General features: G+C 54.3%; 1 protein-coding gene across 2 annotated transcripts in view; it reads left to right on the top strand.

Annotated features, from left to right (window-relative positions):
* The window catches only part of RND2 (Rho family GTPase 2), a 29,035-nt gene extending 13,349 nt beyond the window's left edge, over positions 1-15,686 (top strand). The window contains exons 1-4 of one of the 2 annotated variants that reach the window (XM_030541169.1): positions 3,665-3,862; positions 5,838-5,947; positions 11,962-12,096; positions 15,137-15,686. In XM_030541169.1, the coding sequence (XP_030397029.1) occupies positions 3,775-3,862; positions 5,838-5,947; positions 11,962-12,096; positions 15,137-15,385 (582 nt within the window). In that variant the 5' untranslated portion in view covers positions 3,665-3,774 and the 3' untranslated portion in view covers positions 15,386-15,686. Of the gene's footprint in view, positions 1-3,664; positions 3,863-5,837; positions 5,948-11,961; positions 12,097-15,136 lie in introns of those variants that run through there. The other variant, XM_030541168.1, reaches the window with a different exon arrangement.
* Positions 15,687-27,338: the final 11,652 nt, after the last annotated feature.

Raw genomic sequence — 27,338 nt, 5'->3', positions numbered from 1 at the left:
GTCCAGGGCTATGCTCAGAGCACAGTTGGCTGGGAGACCCCCAAGGGGAAACTTGGGTGCTGCAGGAAGTGGTCTTTCCCCAGCAGGGGGTGCTCTTCCCTCTGAATAGGTGCAGAGGACTGCCCTGGGGTAATGCTAGGGGCATTGTGCTGATGAGCTCCTGCCCACATGTGGATGTCACAGACCCCACCTGTTCGGTCCCGTCAGTCCCACTGGGGTAATCGCAGTCGGCCGTCCTCAGTCTCCGAGGCGCTTACCTGGCCCCTGTCGCTGTCTCACCCCTCTGAATCTTTCATGCATCTGCCCTCGCTCACTCTCTGGGAAAGCAGGGCTGTTATCCCAGTGGTGAGGCAGAGAGACTCGGTGACTGGCCTGGGGTCACAGGGAGTCTGTGGTGGAGAAGAGAACTGAACTCATGTTTCCTAAGCCCCGGACTGGTGCTCTGACCATCCTTCCTCAGTCTTGTCCTTCTTTACTCCCTGTCCCAAAGGACTGTGTAGATTTGCTGTGTGCTGTCATATCGCTGTTGTCTTCCAGCCCTCCCTCAGGCTAGGTGAAGTATTCCTTTATCCCATGCGTTTGTAAAGCATGTTGGGATTTTCACAGGATGAATAAAATCTCCTATTATTTATTAACACCTCCGTCCTCGCTGGACCTGCTGGGGCAGTGACTAATCAGGAAAGCAGTTGCAGTTAGCTGGCACTTCACGTAATATTAACTCAGGGATTGTAGCACTCGGAATTGTAAAGCAGCTGGATTGGCGAGGCTATGTGTGATTGAATGCTGTGCTTGTTCCTAAGGCAGAGCTTTGTTCTCGGCTAGTCCTCATCCATCCCCAAAATGCCCAGGGTTTCCCAGCCAGCCTGGGAGGATGTTTGCCAGGCAGGGTGTTTATCAGAGTCACTCCTATGTATTCACAGCCTTTGCGGCTAGAAAATGAATCCTCTGTCTAGCTAAGGGCCAAGCAGTATCTCCCATCTGGTTCCTATAGCAAAGCATGGTGAGAATGTTGCCCAGAGGGGTGGGGGCTGCAGGGTTGCTGTGTCTGCCTCGTTACATGTTCCCGACGTGCTGAAGATCCTGCAGTGCGAGGTGCTGGCTGGGAAGCTGGGTGTTATATACAGCTATGGCCACATGGTTTCCCATGTGTGATCTGAGCTGGGAGTGGAGATGGAGCGTTACATAGCCTGCTGCCATGCCAGGACTGGCAGAAGTGGTGTGAACCCTCTGCACAGAGCCAGTGCCTTCTGTGAGCACCAGGCGAGAAAAACGAGCCGAGCCCCCTCCCCGCACAAAGCGGAGGCTGAGGGTGCTCAGCTAGTGGGCTTGTTCGCCCAGTGCCTGGAAGCTGGGATCCTTCTAGTGAAGGGGGAGCATTCTCCGCAGACTCTGCAGTCTGTGGGCTGGCTTGTGCTCGGCACAGGGAGCTGGCTGGAGCTGCTGCCTTGCTCTGGAAAGGACCAGGGCTGGCTCCAGGCCCCAGCATGCCAAGCGCGTGCTTGGGGTGGCACTTCACAGGGGGCGCTCTGCCAGTCGCCAGGAGGGCGGCAGGCGGCTCTGATGGACCTCCCGCAGGCGTCCCTGCAGAGGGTCCGCTGGTCCCGCGGCTCCGGTGGAGCATCCGCAGGCACACCTGTGGGAGGTCCACCAAAGCCGCAAGACCGGCGAGTGGCAGAGCGTCCCCTGCAGCGTGCCGCCGTGCTTGGGGTGGCGAAATGGCTAGAGCCAGCCCTGGAAAGGACGTTCTTGGCAGGACTCCAGGATGCACTGCAGCATCTGTGGGTTCTGGAGGAACAGTTTATAGTGAATCCTCTGGGTAGAGTGTGAGGCTCAAAGATTCAGGCCCTGGCAGCTTTCTGTGCTGTGTAAGCTGGAGCTGGTGGGGGCCTCCTGCCCAGCTGCCTGGGGCTCTGCATCCATATTTACTGTCCCAGCTTGGAACGTGCTAGTGGTGGCTGAAGGGGCCCCGTGCTTGAGTCTCGTTATTGCTCAGAACAGCTGAGACGCAACAAATGAAGCATAGCACTGTTGAGTGTAAAGGCAACAGCACCTTGTCCAACAACAGGAGAATGAATCCCTGGCTGAGTCGCAGCCCTGGCATGGTGCTGCTAAGGGAGAGGAGCGATTCACCTCTGAATTTCAGACGCTTCATTTTATTTTTGACAGTGACTTTGGGGACTGACTCAGTCTAATTTTCTCTCTCTCTTTAATCATGGACAGATGCCAATCTATCTTATTTCCTGCAGACCTGGGTCCAAAAGGGAGTATGTCCTAGGTAGTCCTGGCAGGTCGGCTCCACAGACCCACGAGCCCGTGCGTGCTTTTGAAAGCGCTAAACCGTAGGTCTCCAAGGCGTCTCGCTGGAATCTTTGAAAGGCGTAGAGTGGTCAGCGAGCCAATCAAAGCCAGAGTCGGTGCTGGGGAAACCAGGGCCTTTAACAAAGTGTTGGCTGCAGAAATTCTAAAACAGCCCCCAGGCGAATTTGAGTCTCCTGAAAGACCATTGGAAAGTCTGGGTCTTAAGGAGATATGAAACCAAGCCCCACCTCTGCTCTGCCTCAGAACACCTCTGGCTTCGGGGCTCCTCAGGCAGGCAGAGTCTGCTCCAGCCCTTGCTGTTCATGGCTGTAATGAACTCTGGAAAGCTGGTGGGTTTCTGGACCAGCCAGGAGTGACACAGGTGTGACTCCAAACTCTGCTTCTGTGCCTCTCTCAAGCTCCTGAATTGGGAGCAGCATGTCGGGGAGTGCAAAGGCCATTCGGGCCTGGAGCCTCCTCCCCATCAGCAGGAGCCCCCACTACCCTGGCAGCCCCTGAACAGCGAGCACATGCTCACGCGGCCGGAGAAGCTGCCGAAACGTGTGTGACTCGGGAGGGTAGTGACGTTGCCGGTGGTGCACAGACTAAATAAAGGGCTGTGCTCATGCTCCATTACTCAGCATCCTCGCCCGGCCAGGTGTGCTCCACAGCCCTGCGGAATCCGCTGCAGGAAATGGCATGTTGCTATGATACACTTTGCTGTAGCAATGACTGTGCTCAGAGGAGCCGAAATCTGCACAAAAAGGAAAGATGCTCAGACTGGAAGAGGGGAGGAGGCATCTGCAGGCCTTTATTAAAACTTGGGAGCTCTAACAAGGGGATGTGTGGGGCAGGGTGTCATGGAGGCCCTCCTTCCCAGGGGGGCAAGGGGCCTAAGGCTGGGTCAGGACTCTCCGGATGGATCTGCAGGTTGCAGCGTTCTGGGGGCTTCAGCTGCTTTCTCAGCATGCTGGCTGCCTCCTCCACAGACAAGAGCAGAGTGCTCCCACAGCCCTTTCCCACTGGGAATGCCAGGAGCAGGCCGGGCTTTCGGGCAGTTATGGCAGGTGGGAGCACAGGCGGCTGGCTTGCCCTGCTGCTTTGGTGTAGTGAGTGGGGCGCTGGCTGGGCATCCTCTAGCTTCTAGGTGCAATGTGCAGGGGGCTCTCTTGTGCAGGCTGGTGGTGACTTTCCCTCCTGGGCCAGGCGCCTTAACTGGCCCAGACAGGAGCATCTGAGTCAGATTGCTCAAAAGTGGGTGCCCTGTGCTGGAGCCGGGTAGGCTGGGGCCACCCTATGCTGAATTTTGCAGTGAGTCTGAATTCCTCTAGTCCCCAGGAATCCTGAGTGCTCAGCACTTCTGGAAAATCAGGCTCAAGGCATTTTGGGCTCCCAGAATGGGATACCCCTCCCCAGATGGGGATCACTCTGGGACAGCTCTGACCCTGACGAGTGGAGGACGTCTGAGATTAACAGATGCACCGTGGAGCTGTCAGGAGCTGCTCCCTCTACACAATCCCATCCCCAGCTCCCTCACGTCCTATCGCTGCAGCTCTGGCTCTGGGTAAGACATGCTCGGTAACAGCGTCCATTAATTTGTGCAGTTTGCAGTGTTCTTGTGGCTGTGTTGGTCACAAGCATGAGAGAGACAAGGTGGGCAAGGAAAGCATGTCTCTCTCACTAGTGGAAACGTTACCTCACCCGCCTTGTCTCTACGGTGCGTGGTGAGCTGAGTCCCGTCTGGTTCCCCATCCCCAGCCTTCTAGTTTCCTGAACGCTCACTGGGCTGTTGGCGTGTGGAACTGCACTTTCTGACCGTGATCTGTTGACCTCCTCTCCATGGTTCAGGGGATTCTAACATGCAGCCCACGACTCTGCTGTGTTTCACTACCAGGCCTCCGCATGCAGCACTCCTCCAGCGAGCAGATGGCAGCCATGCACAGCACCTGTGGGGCTGGTCTTGGGTTCTGGCATGGCCTTGGCCGGGCGGAGTTGATGTGTCCTGCTGTGTGATAGTGGGAGGGCTCTGCACGGTTAGCATGTGTGTTCTGCTAACCAAAAGCCATTGAGCCCTGATGGTGCTGGGGGGGTCTGCCTGCTGTGTCAGGGGATGGGGAGATCAGAATGTTCTCCCTTTCCAGGGCTGAACAGGAAATCAATAGGTCTCCGTGCTCAGCCTGTCCACGCAGACGAGGAAACCCTGTTCCGGGTCGTTTATTTCCCCCGGATATTTCAATGGGAGGCAGTTTGGGGCAGGGCCTTGTCCTCTTGTCTGCCAAGCTCCCGGTTGGCGCTAGGCGTCCCGGCCCGTATGGCGGAGCCTTCTCTTAGCCAGTGATGGGGGAGGAGAGCTAGATTCTCATGGCCAGAAACTCCGGCAGAGAATTAGCCTATTCTCCTCTCGCCCTTCCGGAAATAACTGTCATCATCCATAATTTATCGGGCGCTGCGCTCCATCAAGGGGCCATTTGACACCAGGCCTGGGTGCTTAGACTCCCTCCCGCACAGTGGGAAAGTGCTGGCCAAGAGTATTCCCAAGGGGCTGCCGACAGGAAGCATGTCCTGTTTCCACACCCTCGGGGTGGGAGATTTTTTTGGTGAAAGAGGAAAAAAGAATAGTGAATTCAACAAGGACTCGGTGTCTCTGCTTCCCCATTTCATAAATGAACAGCAGCTGCTCACCCCTCCCGGAAGCTTAAGCCATTGTAAAGCCAAATATAAAACTGTAACAGTGTTTTTAAGTAGCAGTGAGCTGATTGCTCCATTGGTGTTTACTGAGGCATTTACAATCACACACAGAATGCACTTCAAATAAAAACATGATGAGATGCTGACTTTAATGGCTGACACTTGCATTTGAGGGCTGAGTGGGTGGGTAGCAGTGCACGCACCCGGCCAGCTCTGTCAGAAATCCTGCAGAATACAGAATCGGAGTTCCTCTATTTTTGGCCTATTCTCCAAACATGGCACATTTTTATGTACCAAAAAGAAGGGGGAATCTGGCTGACTGTGGTGATGTTATGTTTTCTTCCAGGTCATTGATAAAAATGTTAAATAGTGCAAGGCCAAGAACTGATCCCTGCAGGACCCCACTAGAGAAACACCTGCTCAAGTCGTTACATTTTCAGATCTATCAGTTAGCTGGCTTTTAATCCATTTGAAGTGCCATGTTAATTTGATTTCATTCTAGTTTTTAATTAAAACGTTGTGTGGTACCAAGTCAAACACCTTACAGTAGTCTTAGTAAATTACATCAGCACTATCACCTTTATCAACCAAACTTGTAATCTCATAAAAAAAAAAATCAGATTAGATTGACAGGTTCTATTGTCCATAAACCCAGAGTGATTGGCATTGATTATATTGCCTGGGCAGTTCTGTAGCAATCCCACCATCAGCTATGCCTGGAATTAACATGCTGGCACCTGGGAGAGCGAACAGGCCCTGCCCTCACCAGGCTCCAGGAAAAGCTGACAGTCTGGCTCCAGGGGTGTGGAACATATCTCCACTAATGGCTCACCTCCCTCTCTCTGTTGCAGGCTCAGCGTATTATGACAACGTCCGCCCCTTGGCCTACCCCGATTCGGACGCCGTGCTCATCTGCTTTGACATCAGCCGCCCAGAGACGCTGGACAGTGTACTCAAGAAGGTCAGTGTCCAATGCTCTGTCATGGCCGCTGTCCCGTGAAGCAGCTGTGCCAATACAGCCCAGGGTGCCACTTCCAGAGGCGTGCTGCTCCTCTGGGAATTTGTAGCCCGAGGCCAGTGGAAATGGGGTCAGGGCATTGCCATGGGCCAGGTGAATGCCCTGTTAACCCTCTAGGTCTGGCAGCATGTCCTGGCCATTGTCTAACACCCAGCTCAGAATGGTGTCAGGCTCTCCACTTGCAGGGACAGGGCCTTGAGTGGTGGGGCAAGATGCCCTGGGCACATTTGCTCACCCTGTGCGCTTCCCAGCCCCTCACACTACCTGGGAAAGGACCAGCTTTTTCCTGGAGTGAGTTTCCTGATACCTGTGCCCTTCTGGAGGGGCCAGTCCCCTGCTGTGAGCCAGGTCGGAGGCCACTTTTCTCATCCTTGCTCTTGACAGCAGCTACTGCCTCCCCCCACTTGGGCTGCAGCAGAAAGAAGCCCATATGAATAATGCAGCTTCTGGAGGGCTGGAGAAGGGGGGCGTTTGTGTAGGAGTGGGGTGGCTTGGCAGGTGTTCTGTTTTTAATTAAGACCTCAGAAAGCGCTGTGCATCTCAAAGCCCTGGTTAGCACCTCCAGAAGCCAGCGTGCTAGGAATTAGCTCATGGCAGAGTCGAGAAGTGGTCTCCGGTGCCCATTTTTTTGTGACTGGGGAGTTCATTAGCTGGTTCAGTCCCCCTCGGGTCATTGTATGCACCATGGAGAGGGCAGCGGTCAACTCCTCACAGACTGACAACAAACATAATCAGCTGTGCCACTGAATCTCAGACCTGTGTGAGAATAAGATGAATTGGCACGAGGGTGCAGGCCAGCCCAGGTGCAGAGGGCCACGGTTGGTCCATGGCCACTTGGATGCTGCCTGCATCTGGCAGCATAAATCTGAGCTGACCGGTTAAGCTTCTCCACTAGCAGCCAGAGAGGTTTGTCTGGTGGCAGTTTAGCACCTTCCAGCAAAGCTGTTCTGTGTGGCTGGTAATAGTATGTCAGATCTTTAGAGCTACCCAGGAATAACAGATTTTGGGTAGAACGTCAGCAGACCTGCATGCGCTATGTGGTGCAGAGTTGGGATGCTACCAGGGACAACCCAGACACTGCAGGGAACGGAGCTGGGGAAGCACTTCCCTCTGAGTTAGCACTGAGTGACCCAATGACCCAGAATTTTGCTTACGGGTATCATGCTGTTGGAGCAGCCTCCTTTCTGGTGAGCTGCAAAACCCACATCTGTGACCTGATAGCACTTCCTGTTACCCCAGCATCCTGGCCAGACTCGGATGGGCTATTACATTCCGTCGACTGAGACTCCCCCTGCAATTTCCAGTAGGTTCTCACTGCAGTGCGCCCTTGCTGTGCTCTGTGAAATAGCTGCTCTGTCCCACTCCAGAGGGGCGCCGGGACTGATACCGGCTTTGCAAAGCACTTTGGAGTCCTGTGGAGTGAAAGGCCATAAACAAATCTATTGTTGCTCCTGCTAACAAGCCCCAAGTTACTGGACTGGCCCAGACTCTGGCTTCTGAATAAGTCACATTGTAGAGTCTGGCCTGGTGACCCCTCAGAGTTTGGCCAACTGCTGAGCTGAAGCAAATGCCTCTTGTTCAGCTGTTGCTACTGATAGGGAGCACTGGGAGGTGGGGTTGGGACTGCAGTGGCGAGGGGGACAAAGACCCTTTAACAACTCAGTCAGTGGCTCGGTGTTTGAATCCAAAGCAGCTCCCTGGATCTGACTCTCTCTGTTCAGAGGGCGGCAGGCTGCATGCGGACAGTAAGGAAACTCATTGCCCAGTTTAAGGATCTGCAGAATAATAGCAACAGCAAATCACTTCTACCTTAATGAGCAAGAAACCCACTAATAACTGTCTTGAGCTGGCATTTATTTATGGCTCTGTCTGCAGACATTCCTGCGCTGTTAAATGCAAAATCTTCCACGCACAGCCTTTTCAGATGCCTCAAATACAATTAGGCAATGTCTTTTTGATACGGCAACTGAAAATAAACCCTGAATCACCAGGGATTTCTTAAGTACCTCTGAGTAGATGCCTTGTTTCCTTTGGCGCAGGTTTTGCAGCCTTCAGAGGTGAGGAGAACGCCTGAGATGCCATGAAGTGGAAATAGGGTTTAGCTTTTGATATCAAATAAGTAAGGATAATAAAGCTGTCTATTCCAGCCCTGGATCAAGATGCTAATTCAGCAGAGGAATCTTTATTCTCTCTGTCCATCTGATGCCTGGGATGCAAAACCTGAATGAGCGTTTGATTCGTAGAGCCTTAGATTAGACAAACAGCATGGTGCACTGAGGGGGAAGGAGCCACCTGAGAGAATCCAAACAAACAGCTTGCTAGTTTATACAGCCTGGGCTTTCGTGGTGCACTGCCTTAATCGTGACAGGTCTTGGTAGTGCAGCCCTGTGCGTGGGACCTACGGCAAACTCCAGTCCCTGTGTGCCCCTCTCCAGCATCTGCCTCATGCAGGTTAACTTCTGCCTGCTTGCAGACCAGAATCAGGCCCCTCCCTCTCCAGTGCAGGGGAGTGTGTGTCATTTCGGGGCTGCAGTAGTTTGGAGCCTAGTTTGGGTGATCCTGCTACTCCACTGTCTCCGGGATCGGGATCTCTATCCCCTGGAAGAATGCTGATGTTTGCGTTCAAGCTACAAAGGAATTTTAGGCACCTGCCATCAGAAGTCTGAGTCATGGCAACTTGCAGTGATGTCGGAGACTGTGGAATCTCGTATGAGCTGTGCAATCAGCTGCTGGTGCAGTGGAATTGCTGAGCAGCACAGAGGCTGTGTGTGTCCCTGGCCACAGGTGTGGACAGTCTGTGGGGAAGCAAACACTGCGCCCCACTCTCCTGGTGGAATAGATGGTTTTTCTCTCTCCCCAAGTCCAGCTGTGGCTGCTCTGTCCTGACATTCGCAGAATGAAACCGGTGCTATTCTGAGCCATATATTTTTTCATCAGACCGTGGGCACCAAGTCATTTTTTAATTTCCTGGTATATTTTCCCATCAGCTCCTGTAGTAGGATATTACTAGTTCTGAGTGAAGGCTGGATGAGTGGAGATGCTGGGAGTTTCTGCTCACTGTCTGGCTGCACCTCCCAGCACTGAGCACGTAGCCAGGTAGCTGACTCCAGATCACAGCAAGAGCGACCTAGACAGATCTTCTTTGGAGAGGAGTGGGGGGCAGAGCAGTCACAGAGATGGTTTTATTTTCTGCTGCAGCCACTGAGCTGCATGCTGGAGCTTCAGAAGCTGCCAGTTAGAGCAGAGGAAATGGCCGTTCAATGCCCTAGCTTGTTCCTTCCAGGGCTCCCAGTTCCTAAGGCCACTGGCCATGGCTGTGTTCTGAAGTCTGAGGGGCTTTGATGGCTCCTAACTGCAAACCAATTCCGTGTTTGCTGTGCAAATAGCTCCCTGCTGACTGTGGGGTCTTGGAAACAGTGGTGCAGAGGCCTCAGCTGGGGCACCCTTTGAAGTGCCAGATCTGTGCACCAGACTGCGTGGTCATTACTTCTCCATAGTTAAGCCCAAAAGTGGCCTCCTGGGGGCCGACATGAGGAATGGGAGCTTAGGCTTAGCAGATCTGCAAGGCACATCTGGAACAAGTGAGCAGAAAGCCCCCTATTCAAGAGACACTCTGCTAATTCCCTGCCTGTGACAGTCAATAACGTGCCCTGGTGAGCTAATCACCCTCCGAACAGCTGTGCCCCCAGCTTTGCAGCTTGTGGGCTTTGCAGGTTGTCCCAGCCTCATCCCATTAAAGCCTCGCGTTAGATTCAAAAGGTCCAAAGGCGACTGTCCCTGTGTTTTCCCCTCCTGGCCTCCAGGTACCCAGCCACTCCCAGCATGTGCGTTGGCTGAGCGCTTTTAATGAGATACAGCCAAGTACCCTCTGGTGTATCTAGCTTCAGCGAATCCAGGTGCGATCTTGCGTACCCCTTCCCTCCACACACCCGTGTCTCATGGACCCCAGGCCTCTTTGACATCAGTCCCCCTCCTTGTGCCGCTGATTTGGGGTTGCTGGGGCTCCTGCCCTGGCAGGGTAAACACCTGTCAGCTGCATTGGGCTAGGGACACCTCTTCCGAACCAAGTGCCCACGTAAACTCACTCCACGGTAACTGTGGAGGCGTATTGGGCCAGTCTGCTTGTTTCGGTTTCTGTGCTGCTGTAAGCTTGTGTCACGGAGTGGGGGGAGTCCAGTCCTGCACCCCTCTTCCTGGGACCCACAGTGACTCTTAGCCAGCCAGTAAAACAGAAGGTTTATTGGACAACAGGAACACCGGTTACAGCAGAGCTTGCAGGCACAGTCAGGACCCCTCCACCGAGTCCTTCTGGGCTTTCAGGGTGCTTGGATCCTAGCTAGGATCCCCTGAATTCCGCCCATCCAGCCCCAAGCCCAAACTCAAACTGCTTCCCTCCTGCCACTCCCTTCCTTTGTCCCCTTCCCAGGCAAAGGTGTTGACCTTTCCCCTCCCTTACCTAGCTCAGGTTACAGGCCCTGGCATCGTCCATCCCCTGAAGTCCTCCCCTGCTCTCCCACTCCCCACACAGACAGTCCCTACTGCATCACAGCTTGGCTTTCAGGGAGATCTGCCAGTCAGGCTGGCTTGGCGGCCCCTGAGGGAGCTGGGTCAGAGAGTGCGGGAGGGAGAAATGCACCCAGGTTTGCGTGCGAGGGTGCTGGGTTCTGGAGAAGCTGCCTCCAAGCACCCGTGAGCTGGAGCCAGGCCCTTGCTGGCTGGGTAACACTGGCAGGGTGAGGTGGGCCCTTCGCTCACAAGGGCTGTATGCCGTCCTCCAGGAGGCACGTGGCCAGCTGTGTTCAGACCAACCCTGGGTAGCCCTTTGCCCAGGTGACCTGTTCGCCACCTGGGCAGTCTCCATCATGCCTGGCCTCTCCAGCTGGCTTTGAGCCCTGGCCCTCTGGGGACCAGGCCTCGGCATACGGATACTTTCCCTTCCCTCCCAGCTGCAGAGGGACCTGCCCCGACTGCGGATCCCTGTTCCCACTCGGGCGCTGGGCAAGTGGCACTGACCACCCTGGAGGCTTGAGGATGGGGTCTCTGAACCCCCCGTCCAGTGGGGCAGGGGTGGCAGCAGCATGGCTCAGGGCCCTGGCGTGCAGCCTGGAGAAGGCTGAGGCCTCTCCCTCACTGGGAGTCCGGTACCGGTCTGTAATTTGCAGGCTGGCTGGTATCAAGCCGAGCCAGGGAGCGGAGGGTGAGGATGGAGCTGGTGGTTCAGAGAAGAATTTTCTTTTTTCCCCAAGGGAAGCTGGGGTGGGGGCCAGCTGCTGCTAACTGAAGGCCAGGGCGGGCGGGGAATGGGGCCTGTCAGCTGCAGCTGCCTGGGGTCTCTGGGGAGCCTCCTGCCAGCCAGCTGCAGATAACCTGGTGAAAGCAGTGCTCTGTCCCTGTGGAACGCGGCTCCAGCGATGGGGCCTTGAGGTTCTTGTCACTGAAAAGGGGACGAAATGTGGGACTGGTCTTCATTGGCTGAGATCAGACTGTGGAAAGAGCTCCTTTCTGTGCTGACCGTGCAGGGGGGTCCTAGGATACACTGCCCAGGCAGCCATGCTGGGGGATGTGGGAGGGCAAGGACGGGGAGCCAGGGCTCCTGGGTTCTGTCCCCAGCTTCAAGAGGGAAGTAGACCCTAGTGGGTTAAAGCAGGGGAGTTGCAGGAGACTGGGAGCCAGGACTCCTGGGTTCTCTCCCTGGCTTTGGTCAGGGAGTGGAGCTGGAGATGTGTCCGATACAAAGCACTATTATGATTGCCCTTGCCTGCTTTCCTGAGGTGCCCCCATTATGCCCCCCTGCTGGCCGGAAGGGGCTGTGCCCGAAGGGCTAAGAGTCTGCTAATGCCCCTTGCTGGCTCCTGCTGTTTCCCGGGCGGCTGTCCAGCTGCCAGGATGAAGGTGGGATGGGGGAGAGCCCTGTGAGCTGCCATTTCACCCCGCCCCTGCTTTGCTCTCTCCCGCAGTGGCAAGGGGAGACCCAGGAGTTCTGCCCCAATGCGAAGATCGTGCTGGTTGGCTGCAAGCTGGACATGCGGACAGATCTGAACACCCTCCGGGAGCTCTCCAAGCAGCGCCTCATCCCCGTCACACACGAGCAGGTGTGCTTCTCCAGGGGACTTGGGGTGGGGGAGGAATGCCCTACGTTCTGCTAGCCACAGGCAGCCCAGCTGGTGCAGGGCAGGCAGCCCAGCTCCCGTCCATCGTGCCAGGGACTGTCTGCGCAGGACTCTCTCTGCCTGCGCCAGAGCTGGTTTGACCCAGGCTCGATGGAGCAGGCAGCTCTGGCTCACAGACGCTCTTCTCTCTGCCCTCGACGCAGGCTGGGTATATTCTTAGCGCTCTCACTGAATATTCAGGTTGCAGGCGCCTCCCAGGAGCCGTTACTCTGCACACAGGCGTCAGTTTCTGGTTAGCACCTAACAGCTAAAATTACTTTCCTAGAAGGTGATGAAGACACTTGCTCTTGCCTATTAAGTGGGTGGTTAAGGTAGCGGGGAGGGGCGCTGCTCTAAGGTGGGAGGGCTTCCGGAAGCTCTTTCTCCAGCCTGGGAAATGAGGCTGCAGTTCTCTCTCCTATTGCTGCTTGGTGATAAGGGTGACTTGCTGGGCTGGCTGCGGCTGCTGCAGCCCTGGGGGAGTGAAAGCCACAAGCCAGCGTTTAGTGACTAGTTGGGAGCAGAGCCCTAGTGCTGAATGTCACTTATCAGAGCAGATCATGGCCCGTTGGAAGCTGTTGCGCAAACTGGCAACACCCTCTACTTCTGATCATGAGAGCTCAGCTTGGAGCAAGCGGTGAGTAAGACAGAGGAAGCTGCTATCTGTGGGTGCATCTAGCACCAGGGCTGGGCTTCATTCCGTCCTGCTGCATTAGGCCACCCCTCCAAGGAGGCCACTGCCCAATTACCGTGGGACTGGCCCTCAGGTCGGGTGCCCTGCAGGCCACGGGACGAGCCATTCGCTGTCAGGTGTGTGAACACATCCCTGGGTGTGACATGTTCCCCCAGAGCATGCAGGAGTTGTGATCACAGACGGACTCAGTCCTGCCTTCTGCTGCTTTGGCGCATGCTGCCCAGTATCCGATAACCTCTCCAAGGAAGTGCTGCCAGTTCTGCAAGACCCATGGGAATGGCTGCACCATCTTTACCTGCCAGATTTCAATGGAGTGAATGGGGGTGAAAGCCCCAAAGGAAAAATTCACCCTTGTGCAGGGGGCAGTGCAAGGCCTGCTGAAGCCTTTCCAATTTGTGTAACGAAATTGATGCAAACCGGTGCATGAGCCTGTGTTTTGGTGCAAGAGCAGTTTAGTTCAGTTTGTCTTAAACCAATTCCTAACTGATGCAAACTGATCTGAAATTAACCTGCATTAAACTGAAATCGGCACATCCACACCGTGGTTTGCACCGTGTAACATCCTGTCTTTGGTTAAATGGCACAACTGTGTGCAGCCAAGGCCTGAGAGAGCAGCACTTTGCCCCTGAGCTCTGTCCTCAGCCTCATCGCTTTGGCGTTGCTGGCGGGTGAGGGAGAGATGTTGCACCGGCTGCAGCCTCCTGGCCTCCCCTTTGGAGCTGTTGGGCTGTGGGCTGAAACCTGTCCTCTGTTTATGGTGCCATAGCGTCAGCTTGCAGGGGAGGGATAAATGATGCTGGTAACTTGTGCTGAGGACACAAGGTTGCTCACTGGGACGGGGGATGTTTTCCCCTCTGGGTTCACCACGGGGGTGTTGGTGCAGGCCTGGCAGCTGCGATGGTGACACAAACACATGCTGGAGATGCACAGCTCACAAGTCCTCCCACTGCCCCTTCTAAGTGCCAGGGCTCTAGTTATTTAAGGACCAGGTCTCTGGCTGAGTGTTGAGCAAATTCCCACTTTTAGGCAGCAGGGGTTCAGGGTCCACTATCCAGAACTGGAGGGGAGGGGTTCCGTCTGCCATGGGGCCTGTGTGGGGTTAAGGCACTGGTCTGGGGAGCTCTTGGTTCAACGGGTGACCTTGGAAAAGTCTCTACTACTCTGGGCCTCAGTTCCTTGCCTGTAAAATGGGGACAATAATCCAGCCTTTGTCTATTTGACAGGCCAGGGAGGGTCTCACAGTGTATACCCAGCACAATGGGACCCCAATCTCAAATAATTCATGGTAATAATGTGCCAATCACAAGAGAAGGGTCTAATAGATGGGATGCTGCCTGGACAGCCAGTGCCTGATAATTCTGGGGCCCTTGCACCAGGGCAAGCTGGGAGCAAAGGATGGAGAGGAGATAGAAGCTGTTTTGGGGAGTAAATGTTCTTGTAGTTAGAAGTGGGTGGTGATGAAACCCAACCCAGCCTGTTCTCTCGCTGCCCACAGGCAGTTGGACTCGTTTAAGGTGCCATTTATCTTTATTATCTAACCATGGTGAGCATGGCAGTTATTGTCCCTCGTCTCCCCACAACAGCTGAGCGATTCTAACTTCCGCCAGGAGCACAGAAATGCGCCCCCCCCCATTCCTCCCTTGCTGGCCTCTCTGTGTGTAACGTAGTCCCAGCCCTACTGCTTGTTGAGGCTGGCCGGGAAATGGCACAGCCCCGCACGAGCTCCTGGGGCCCTGCCTGGGCACGAGCATCCAGCATGGCAGAGCTCCGGCATGTGGAGCTGGCCGAGGCCTGGGTGGCGGTTGAGTAAGTCATTACATGTTCTTTAATCCCAGGCCATGCTGCCTGCCTGGGGGCCAGGAATGTGAAGAACCTGTAACTGAATGCCTAGTTCGGGGGAGGATATGCACCGAGCCCTCTTGCGCCTCAGACACCAAGTGAGGGGCGGGGGGAAGGCCACCTTGCTGTCCTGACAGCTGAGAACGGGCCCTCCTGCCTGTCACAGGCTGATTCTGCCCACAGCTGGGATCTCAGTGAACCGGCACCTGACATCAGCATTCCTGGCACTGCCATCCCGTTGGCACCTGCAGTGCTGGCTGCTCAGGTGGCTTGTCTGCACCCAGCGCTCTCACTGTTTGGAGAGGGGACGAATTAGCCTTGCGAGAGAGCAGTTCCTCAGTGAGCTGCACTTCCTGCCCGCAGCTGCCAGCACACACAGGCTGATGCCATGTGACTGGATGCTGCCAGTGGCTGCCATGCAAACACTTCTCTCCCTTCCCCAACTCCTAGGGCAGCACGCTGGCACGGCAGATGGGGGCAGTGGCCTATGTGGAATGCTCCTCCAAGGTCTCCGAGAACAGCGTGCGGGACGTCTTCCACGTAACCACGCTGGCCTCTGTCAATAGGATGCACAAGAATCTCAAGCGGAGCAACTCCAAGCGGGGACTGAAGCGGGCATCTCAGATGCCCAGCAGGACGGACTTGTTGAATGACACAGAGATCAGGAAAGACCGAGCCAAGAGCTGCTCCATCATGTGACAAATGGGCTGTAAATAATGTGTGTGCGCGCGCGTTGTTTGTTTTTGTACAGTAACAGGCCTAGACAAGGGCACAGCACTGGCTGCGGGAGCCAGCCTGCCTTCCCAAGGCTTTTCTTTTAGTCTCTAGGTCTGAGACACGCTAGCTGCAAATCAGGGTGCATGTGTCACCCTCTCACCATGGAGACTTCTGGATTGGCTGTTGCTGTGCTGACTGCTTGGGATAAAGGAACCACTCAGCAGAGGAATATTCAGGTGCTGGAAAGTCTGTGATGAAGTAAAGAAAAGGAGTGTGTGTGTGTGTGTGTGTGTGTGTGTGTGTGTGTGTGTGTGTGTGTGTGTGTGTGTGTGTGTGAGAATCTCCTGTACATACATCTCCCTGTGTAGGTGTGGCTGTAACTACACACAGTGCGCATGGGGACAGGCGGTGGGGTCTGGAACGGAGGCCGGAGAAGTGGGGGGAACTGTCAGTGACAGTGTTGCTGGGCCGAAGAAGTAATAGCCCAATAATCTTTTAGGACCAAAAGCAGCAGGTGAGTCAGTGATGCCCAGCTGGTGACTCACCACTGGAAGGGACTGGCTCCGGCTATAAGGCAGGGTCGCCGTAGGAAGTAGGAGATCTGGGTCTGTGAGCTGGGAAGGGAAGGCTCCCTGGGGTGGACTATAACCCAGTGAGATTTTGAGTCAGCCCCAAGTGAAAGACAGATAATTTGCCCCTTCCAAGACACTTTAATTACATCCAAACTCTGTTTAAACAGTTGTGATATACCCGGGGGGAGACCTGGCCCCAGAGGAGAGGTCAGTCCCAGCAGACGCACCTCATGAAGTGTGGTTCCCTTTAGCAAGCGGGTGCGATTCGGGAGAGCGCGTAGAGCAGCTGAGAGCCAGGCGAGTATCTGTGTCGCGCCTGGCCATGGGCAGCTGCACCCCGAAGCATGCAGCATCCCACAAAGCAATCCGCAATAACGATCCAAATCCTGTTCTCCAGCCATTCCCAACCGCAGATCGTGTTGCATGGTGCCTGTGTTTGTTTGGTTTGAATACACTCAAAAATATCCTCGCCCCCCATCTCCACTATACCAGTGGGAGGGATGGAGCATCCTGCCTTGCTAGCCCCCTGTAACCGGCCTGCTCCTGCCACCTCTCATTGCTTCTAATGTCCTCTAATGCCTTTGACTACAAGCTTAACTTTGACTTGATGTCACACAGACACTTTAAGGAAAAACACCAACCTCCTTGCCTAGGCCCATCTGTGTAGATGGGCTGCAGGAATCTAATAAACAATGTCACGGAAAACAGAAGGCACTTGGCTTTTGCTTTTTAATGAATGGAGCAGAACTAGGTCCCTGCCCCTCAAAACGGGGCCATCATCTTGTTCCTGGGGGCGTCACTGCGGGTCTCACACTCACACAAGGGCCTGGCACGGGTGAGGGAAGCAGCATGTTAGGCTGCATGCAGGGGCGGCTCTAGGCATTTTGCCGCCCCAAGCACGGCAGGCAGGCTGCCTTCGGCGGCTTGCCTGCAGAAGTCCACTGGTCCCGTGGCTTCGGTGGACCTCTCGCAGGCACGCTGCCGAAGACAGCCTGCCTGCCGCCCTCGCGGCCACTGGCAGAGCGCCCCCAGTGGCTTGCCGCCCCAAGCACGCATTTGGCGTGCTGATGCCTGGAGCCACCCTGGCTGCACGCAGTCACTCTGGCAGCTCAATACTTAGTCTAAGTCGACGTGCATTAACTAGGCAACCAGCAACTTCCAGTCAAGTGAGTAATTCATAAAACCACCAGCTCGTAACAGTGCATTAGATAACACCCTGGAAATAAATCTCGGATCCTGGGCATTGTATGAACACCAGTTGTACTAAGTATCTTGTATAACAAAGGATTAAAAAGCCATGATAATCCGCAATGGTATGTTCTCACCTGGGATGGGCTGGTCACACCCATCTCAGGTAAACATAGATAGGCAACAAAAACCTTTAGGCAACTTCTGCATGAGGAGGGAGAGAAAAGCCTGGTTTATAGAGGAGGGGACCATGGCCAGGGCATATCGCAGTGAATGGGCTGCAGGAGACAGCAGGCTCTTCTAGCCAGCCTCTCTCAGCACAGAGGAGCCAGCGGATAGGCAGTGAAATTAAAAGGCAACTAATTTAAAAGTGACCAAAGGTCGCGCAATGAATGGGTGACAATGTCAGAAGCAGAACTCCCGGTGCTCAGGTCTATCTGTTGCCCTCTGGCACCTGCAGTAGACTCAGCACTTCTTGTTTTCCCTTCTGTTAATGAGAAAATGCAGAATCTGGATTGCACTGTGGCTGGCGCAGAGCCATTAATCTATCAGAAAGAGGCACGAGCACTAGCCGGCAGTTCCCAAAGCAACTGGCGATGCTTTCCCATTTTCTCAGGTCACTGGTGCAGAAAGATAACTTGGCCCTTAGCAGTGCTGGCACTTGGAGGTAGCTGTGACCACAGTGTTGCTGCTGGTGTGTGTTAAAAAAAAGTAACTTTCCAGGCTCCTGCTGCTTAACTGGCCCTCGTGGAAGGAGCATGACTGATGGAGAGACATTCGTCCCAGCACCTCTGGGTGGGAGTGTGCAAGAACATACCAGAATTAAGAGCCAGTGAGGCAGTCTCCAAGACCATTTATCAGCAAGCAGCTGAGGTGGCTCCCTAGAAGGGGAAGCAAAGCGATGTTAAAGCCCTCCAAGGGAGACCTCTGGTGTCCTCGCTAATTCGCAGCAGCAGGCTCCAGGCTCCTTACTGTGGGAACGACTCTTCCACTGCAGGTGATCGGCTGCATGAGGACAGTGGAGCAAATCAACAGTGGGGTTCGGCATGGCTAGCACTGGCAGTTAAGGAAGCAATTTCCAGGATGATGGAGCTGGGGTGTGCACAACCCGTCAGCATGGGTCACGTGTCTGCTGCTGGGATGTATCACTTGTGGTACCCCTGCATTTGGGGGCTCCTATGGCACCTGCATGATGCAGGAGGGCATGAACTGTGTACATGCTTGGAGCCCTGGACGTGTTTGTGGAGGGGCAGGGAGGCCTGTGACCTGCCTGCACAGGGCAGGGGTCCTCAGCGTGTGGCCACTGGGCCACTGCTCAGCCAAGGAGGGTGGGATTTACTTTGTCTCCATGCAGCAGCCTCCTTGTTTCTCCTTTAATTTGCAGTGAGGCATTCAAAGTTACGCCTGGCATTGGGCTGAACAGGAACAATGAACCCCAGCGCCCTGGGTAAGGGGTTCAGCGGCACCAGCCCCTCTTACATACAGCACCTGCCTGCTCCCAGCAGAATCCCACAGCCACACATCACGCTGGCAGACCTCCAATGCCACCCACCCAGCTGCACAATCCTGCCAGGTGCTGTGCCCCTCCTCCAAGGTGCTGTCCACGCTCAGCCCACACTGCTGCCCAGCCATGCACCTACTGCATCATCTGTGAGCTTAAGGGGGGACCTGGGGGCTCTGCTCCCAGCAGGACTGTGTGCTCAGGTCTTTGCCAGGTGAATGAATGCGCCGTCGCTCTATGGCTGGGTTATGGTGCAGCCAGCTCCATTGGGCCTCACCTCTCCTGATGGAGCAGGATGTTTACCTGTGGTATTTGCTTTTGGCAACAGCAAGAAGTGGGGCTTACTCCTTCCAGCAGCCACCTACTGACTCCCCACCCTTCTGCCGCCAGTGTCCAGCACTAGCATCAGGTGACTCATCCTTGGCTAGTTTCTCCCTTGCTGGCCCCGACATGATCTGGCAGCGAAACCTAGGAGTTTGCCACTAATGAGTTAATTCATTTGATCTTTAATACTTTATAAAATGTGTCTTAATTAATATTCAAGAGATTATGACATTAAAATTTAGGGCCTAGGGCCAGGGGCACTGGCTGCATTTCCCCCATGCAGAAGCTCAACTCCAAGTTCTGTTCTCTGTTTGTCCAGAGCCTAGCACACCCTGGCCCTGGTCCATGCCTGGGGCTCCTGGCTGCTACAGGCGCGTTCCCTGCTAAGAAGTCAGGCCACTGGGAAAATGCTCCGACTAGGACAGGTGAAGCAGGTGGATACTGCAGCCGAATGGGGGCTGGGAGGGCTTGTTGGTTTCTGCCGAGACCTGGTTCAGCACACAGAGCCATTTGGGTGAACCTAATCCCAACTGGCAGTTCCGACTGACCTCTGAGCTGGGGTGAGATTCCCAGAAGGTCACACAGACTTTTTCCTGAACTTGGTTTCTTAATGGTTTTTCTCAGTGAGCCAGTAACTGTCTTCGCAGCACAAACACACTCCCCTCCTGGGCCTGCCCCACCATGAGAGACAGCAGCGAATGTACTGGATGGCGCAGAGGCGATCTGCGTGGGTGAGGAGCAACCAGGCTGTCAGGTTTGACGGCCAGACCTCTGCAATTCTGCAGCCCCGGGGGTCAGAGGGCGGGGGCAGCAGCCACAGAACTAGAGTCAAAGTGACATCCATTAAGGGCTTCCCCGGACAGACGGAAAACGCAGAGAGGTGGGCTGGGTCACATCTGACAAACAGAGCTTTGGAGATCAGAAAAAAAGGCAGGGGAAGGTCTGATCTCTGTGAGTCAGCGGTGGGGCTCAGCGGGCAAAGGGAAGCAGGGGCAGGGAAGGCCATGGTGATCATCAGGCCGTTTGCGCAGCTGTTTCTTTTTAGCATCACTGGGGCTGGAAGGGCATAGGGGTCTGCTGACAGCCTGGCAGGCAGCTGGCCCTCCACAGCGACCTTCCTTCCCAGAGTACATGGTGCCCAGAGAGGGGTGAGTTTAGCTGCAGCATAAGGGCTTGACAGGCAAGAGGGAATTTGCCTTGGAGTCTGGGTCAACAGTTAACTCTTTCAGTGCCTGTGGCGATTGCACAGCAGCCAGGACACCGTCTCCACACCGGAAAGGTGAGGTAATGACATACCAGGTACATTAGGCAAGGCTGAAGGGGTTAATAATGGAGCCAGTTCAGGGTGAAACTCCATGCACCGGCTCAGCCATTGCACAAGGATCCTCCATACCAGGGCTGGGAGAGCAGACAGCTCCTGCAAGCTCTGAGGGGGGCGCCGGCTGAGAGATGCCCACTCTGCCTGTGGCAAGGGCAGCACACGCAGGTGGACTGGCCACAACTGCAGTGAAGTTTTTCTGGCACTACTGGCCATGCTGGCTGGGAGGGGAGAACTGGCTTGTGACTGGTGAGACTAGCTTTGGGGAGCCCTTCTGCGGTAGGTCAAGGTGGCCATGCTGTGCTCCCAAGGCCAGAGAGACTGGCAGCGGTTGGCTGAGCGAGCCCTGTGGCTAAGGAGCAAGGGAATGAAATCGCTTTATGGCAGCTGGAACCCACAACACCTTCTCCCCTGCAAGGTCACAAAAAAAAACATAAACCAAGGAACGCTGAAACCCCAGCCCCTCCATGGAGGCTCAGCTGAGTTACATGGCCCACAAGCCACCTGCAGACAACAGGGCAAAACCAAGACAGCTGTCTGTGCAAACCCCAAACAGGCTGGCATTATTGTCAATTAAAAAACAGGTGTGCAGGGCTTGGGAACTCAGAGAGACACCCAGGAACTGCTGAACAGATCAAATGACAATATCTCCACCCACTTTAATCTCCAAAATCAGCACTGCCCTGCTCTGCCATCTCCCTTCACCAGGAAATTAGTCTATCTGGAAGGACACAGTGTGATGGAGTAGGGGCTGTCTGTGTTGGGAGTGGGAGAGCAGGGGAGGACTTTAGGGGATGGACGATGCCAGGGCCTGTAACCTGAGCTAGGTAAGGGAGGGGAAAGGTCAACACCTTTTCCCCGGGAAGGGGACAAAGGAAGGGAGCGGCAGGAGGGAAGCAGTTTGAGTTTGGGCTTGGGGCTGGATGGGCGGAATTCAGGGGATCCTAGCTAGGATCCAAGCACCCTGAAAGCCCAGAAGGACTCGATGGAGGGGTCCTGACTGTGCCTGCCAGCTCTGCTGTAACCTGTGTTCCTGTTGTCCAATAAACCTTCTGTTTTACTAGCTGGCTAAGAGTCACTGTGGGCCCCAGGAAGAGGGGTGCAGGGCCGGACTCCCCACACTCCGTGACACACACAGAAGCTGTATTTATAGCGCTTAGCTCCACCTCTGCGAAAGCAAACTCGGTGTGACACGTACTAGGCATGCTCAGTACTGGCCACAGGTCCTTTAACAGCAGAAAGCAGGGAAGTTGCTCGAGGTTTCATGAAACTTCTGGGACCTTTTATTGAATAGTTTTGCAAAACTTTTTGGAGTTTCCTGAAATTATTTCTCCCCTTGCTGAAAAGGGAGAGAACTGTCATTTCTATGCCTGTTTCCCTTTGCAGCGTAGTTCTAACTAACGGGAAGACTGTGGTATGAAAACAATGAGTCTGCATTGAAAGTGATTTGTGACCAGTTGCTTCTAGGACAGCTGCAAAAAAGACTGAAGTGCAACAGCTAGGAAACGTGCCTCCCATCCGAGCCCGTTGGGACCCAAATCTCAGCTGTTTGGAGTCCTGTTTGAAATCCACAACCTGTGACGGCTGCGTGGGTTCTAAACCTGGCAAAATGATCAACCCTTCGTCCCTCATAATAAATTGTCCTCTGATTTCAGCATGCAGCTTAATATTCTGGCACTCACTTCTCCACCAGCCTGCTCGACTATAAAGAGTCTTAAGACTTGCACAATGGTTCACTTAGCCAGGCTTTTCAAAGGAACCTCCCTCTCTCTCTAAACAGGAATAAACAAAGGAGAGAAAACAGGAAGCAAAATTAAGAGAGGCAGAGAAAGGAAAAAGGCAAACCAAACCTCAAACAAACATCCGATGGAGGGAAGGCGAGACAAAGACACTACAGACCATATGAAATGCTGTCTTACTCTGCCAAGCCATGCCAGCTGCCTGCCTAAAAAGATGTAGGATTTTTTATATAAGAAACAGTGTCAGGAAAAAACAGAAGAAGAGAGCGATTTTTTTCACACAGGAGCAGCTCCGAAGCATCCCTTGGCATTAATGCCAGGTAAATTTAGAACAAATAAAAGACAACAGTATGTCCGTGCACAACAGGTAACAGGCAGCCTGTGGCGTCCCCAGCCCAGGGTCAAAGCTCTGACTGCATTTTAACCAGAACCAGATGATTATCTGACCAGTGATGACATGATACAATGATAACAAGCGGGGCTTAGATGCCTCGTTGATGGCACATGGGATGGACAGACAGATGCAGACCTGCAGACGTGCTCATGTTCTAGATTATAGGCTGCATCTCTGCAAGCACCAGCTGGTTTTTTTCCCTCTTTCCAAATTGGCTAGGTGCAGAATGCTGCACAACCCAAAACATGATGGATTCTACAGCTCCGTGCGGCTACCATGCACTGTGCAGTTACTTAGGGACTTGCCTGAGGTCACACAGCAGGGCAGTGGCAGAGGTGGGAATTGGACCTGGGTTTCCTGACTCCCAGTCCAATGTTCTATCCACTGTGCCAAGCTGCCTGCCAGAGTAAAGCATCCATACAAAAGTTACAGCCCTGAGAAACAATGCGCTAGAAAGCCAGGGAACGCTCCCAGGAAGGAGAAAAGAGTGATCTCCGCAGCCTGCCCCAGAAGAGGGGTCACCAGAGGCTCCCCAGAAATATCCCAAAAATCTGCCTGGTGCTCTCAGCAAATGAGTCAGCTCAGTAAAACAAAACCAAGGAGATCGGATCAATGGAACCAACACTTCAGAGTCTGCAACTGAGGAAGACACAAAGCCGCTAATTAGTGCTTGCAGAAAAATTAATGAGCAAAACAGCAAGTGCAGGTGTCCCTCCTAAAAAGCATTTCAGTAGGACGGGATATGGTGAGCAGCGACCCAGCCGACTGGGACAAACAGCCCCTGTAATAGGGGGCTGGAGAAACAATTTGCTCGACAGTTGAGCTGCGACTTAAGCAGAAATGTAAAATCTCTCTTCTCTCTGGCATTCTTGACTAGCACAGCTACAGTTGCCCCTCCAGGGCTGCCCCAGAAGCCAAGCACGAACCCTGTGCCAGCCCTAGATGCAGGGAATATTCCTGTGTGCTCAGGGGAATGAATACTGCACAGAGCCATGGATCAGTAGTCAGAATGGGCAGGAATATGCCACTGCAGTGAAGTGTAGGGGCAGACTCCTGGCAGAGCGCCCCCCCCAGGGGAAACTGTGCACATTGCCCGGGGAAGCTGTGCGAAGGAGTTCAAGCTGTGTGCAAAAGCGAGAGTGCACCCTGCACTACAGCAGTGCACAGGGAAACAGGAGAAACTGGTTCCTTAGCAGAGCTCAGAGCAACTGACAACAACTTGCTGCTTTGTCCAGCACCGTTCCCAGTTCCTGTGGACCCAGGCAGGCCTGGCACGGGCTTGGGCTCCTGTGGGACCATTGCACCCCCTTGAGCACTCCTTCCTTTGGGGGTCCTTGGGTCTACAGGGTCTGTAGGTATCTAGGCCCAGGGCAGGGAAAGAGAGACTGGAAACCTGGTTCTGAACTGCATCCCTGACGTAAATGGCCCTTTTTCATCACAGCTAAAAGGATAGTAGGAGCGACATGTGGGGTTTGGACTTTTTCTTCCTAACTCCCTCCTCTGTTTGTATGGATGTGTCCAGAGCCGACGAGGGAGGGGTGGGGGGAAGCCGGTACAAATTACCGGGGCCCTGCGGTCCGGAAGGGGGCCCAGGGCCCGGCTTCCCCAGCTTTGTTGGCCCTGTTAAGCCAGTCCGCCCTTGCTTGGAGGGGGGCAAAAATTTTTTTCACCGAGGTCTGAACCCGCTCTCGGCAGCCCTGGATGTGTCAGGCTATTCAGAGCCCTTCCCCCGTCCTCCGAAGTCCTGTCACAAAGTCACCAGCAGCTGGGTCCCCACTGCATTGAGCATGCCTGCAGCACTGCAAATCTGTGCACAGAGGCGCGTGCAGAGGTGAACGACAGGTGCTGCTCACAGGGAATAAAGAGGACGCGCAGACTGCAAGGCAGGTTAATGGAAATAATGAGGGAAGGAGAGAGAGTGTTAATCTGCTGTGTGACCCATTGCACCCATGGGCTGTGCCATGTCCTCCAGCATCACAGTACCCCCATCTCACCCATTTCCATGTGTCCCTCATGCCAGGCTCAAAGCAGGGGAACACAGAATGAGCAGCATTCCTAACCCCAAACGGTCAAAAATCATGAGTCAGGCTCACCAATCATCATGTGATTGGCTTTGAAATCCCGAGATTCTGTAACAACGATAGAGGTGGGCTCTGCTTATTTGCCTTCTGCTCCTTGAGCCTTTACGGGGCACTGGGGTCACATTCAGAAGGTTTCTCCATAGCCACGAGGATGAGAAACTTGCTTTTTCTTTAAGCATGAAGCTGAAATCCTCCCAGACCCACCTGACTCCAGGAGCTGGGGCTTTAAAGAAAACAATCATCATGTGACCCATAGCAAAATCATGAGAGTTGGCAACACTAGAGGGGGCGGGGGCAGGGTTTGGAGCAGGTGCCATGTCAGCATAGTACAAGGAAATGCAGCTGCCGCTGTTCCCTTCTCTGCCTCCGGTTCCTTGGGGCCTTTCTCGTCATCCTTCCCTCCAGGGCAGTGACCTCAGTGGCACAGGAGCCCTGGGATCAGCGTTGCCCAGAAAAGCCCCAGGTGTGTGAATTCACTGTCACTCTAGCACCATAGAGTCACGCCCACGGTGTTTTACTCTCACGGGCTGCACAGAGACACAGGAGACACATTAAAGAGCCACTTGCGGCTCGCGAGCCTCAGTCCAAGTATCACTGCTCTGGCGGCTCCATCTCCCGTGAAGCTGCTTCGGAACCCCAGACCGAGGGGGAGGGTTCAGCAGCTCTTCCATTATCACCCCATTTAACCCTCCCTCTCCGGCCCGGCATCGGGCTGCTCTGTGTCTCTTCTCACTGCGCTCGCAGCATCCGATCCAGGGGGTCTCTGCAGAACTACACAAGGCCCAGGATTGCAACAAGGTGCCTCCACCGCGCTCCCACCTCCAGCCTGGGCGCTGAGCTCCACTCTCCAGCGCGCTTGCTGTTCAAACAGCTGGCCAGACTTCAGGACCTAACGTTGCTGAATCTGGACAGTTGAGTGGCTCCGGGGTGCAAACCCCTCATTGATCACACCCTGCGCATCATCTCTTTCGCTTCCACCCTCAGTGTGTTAATTATAAGGCCCCCATTAGTTCTCTGTGACTCAGGCCAGTTCCCTAGATCCTTGGGAGGTCTGTTTTCCCATACAGATCTGCCTCATGACCGTCACAGTCTCCAGCTGGTAGTAAAGTAAATTAGCCGCCTGACAAAATATTTTTATAGCCCATGGCTGTGGTATGTGAAAGAGCCATGGCTGAAAGGAGCCCTGGTGAATGATGCCATCTTTGAGCGGGTTCCGGGAGCCCCATCGATCCCTCTGGAACAGAACGCACAGGTCAGCTCCTTGGGGAGTTACACAGCTCAGCAAACAGCACAGCCGGGTGTGGGGCTCGCTCTGGGCTGGGGGGAATTGAGCTGAGGCTGTCAGAGGGAGACACCCCAGGCTTCCTTTTCTCCAAGGCAAAGAAAAAATTTTCTGAGTGCCAGGTTTGTTCCACAGATCCCCTCAGACAGTCCCCAGCCAGGACCACAGGCAAGTGACAAGGCCAGCGAGCGGATGAGTTATTACCCATTTTAATTCCAAGCACAAGTCATTTAACTCATAAGGGCAGAGATCCCACAAATCCAGAAGAGCAGTTTGTATTTCTTTCTTTACTCACTTCTCCGACAGGGGCCGGCCAGACAGCAGGACTGGGAGTTAAGCTAGCATTTCAGGAGAGGAGATTCCTTGTGAAAGGACAAAGCTAATTCTGTTTGCGGGAGCCCACTCTTCAGAGAGTAACTTAGCACCACCTCTCCACAGACTGGCGTGTGCTGAGGAATGGCTCATCGGCCACAGGAGCTGTGCAAGCACTTCACAGGAGGGGAGCCCCCAACACAGGACGACTGCACTGTGCAGTGTCTAGGACGGGCGATTTGTTCTCTGAACAGTGCTAGGGGGGAAAGGCTCAGGTGCTCCTGGAGTTCCCCCTTCCTTCCTTGTCCTGCCGAAGGAGCAGAAAGTCCATCAGCTGTGGTACTTGGCAGGCTCCTTAGCAAAGGAAAAGCAGCGGAAGCCCAGCTCTGCAGCAGGGCACATGGGAAAGAAGCAGGAAGACAGAAGTAACCCCTGGGATATTTCACCCCATAGGAGTTCAGCAGGACCTGGGAGACACTACAAAGACCTGAGGATACAAAGCAGCTCACCAGAACTTTCCAACACTGGTTGCAGCAAAGGTGCTTGGAGAGGTGCCTGCTCTGAGGTAAAGGTGGCTGCCACGGTGGCTGGCGCCTTAGACGGATGGGTGCATGGATTAGATGACGTGGGATCCAGATATCGAACTCACCCACCTTGGTTCTGGATCATCCGAACCAAGGGGCCACACACTGGGTGACAGTGAAGAGTGTCCTAGAAACTCTGAAGTGGTTGTTTAAGGGCTGCCTTTTGGAAGTGGTTTCCTTCATGCAGAGAGCAGGTCACCCTGTGTTTATTGTTTTACTGCTTTTCCACTGCACGTGTTTTTATATATGACCTCTGACATTCTTGCAACTTAACAGAGATGCTTTGTGTCAACAAGGGCCCAGCCCACCTGGCCAGTGACAGCAGACAGATATTTGATGAGCCTGATGAGGCAAACCCAGGCTGACACTCTGGCTAGCAGGACCGACTTTGTAAGGAGGAGAAGCTGGACTGGGATAATGAGAAGGAACCAAAATCGGCTCTCAGGAGGTGAGATTTTGCGCTGTGCCGACAGTCATCCCTTAAACGGTGCCTGGGTTTTGTACAGACTCCTCTCCCCACAGCTGAAGTTCACCCAGTTACGCTGAGGTCAGTGTGGCTGCCCCACTGATGCAGAACAGAACGTGGCCCAGGGTCTTTACTCAACACATTTCTAAACTAATAGTTACCGAGGGAAGATGC

This window comes from Gopherus evgoodei, chromosome 23 (genome assembly GCF_007399415.2).
Source record: "Gopherus evgoodei ecotype Sinaloan lineage chromosome 23, rGopEvg1_v1.p, whole genome shotgun sequence".
NCBI lineage: Eukaryota > Metazoa > Chordata > Testudines > Testudinidae > Gopherus > Gopherus evgoodei.
This window is presented reverse-complemented; position numbering and strand designations above follow the sequence as displayed.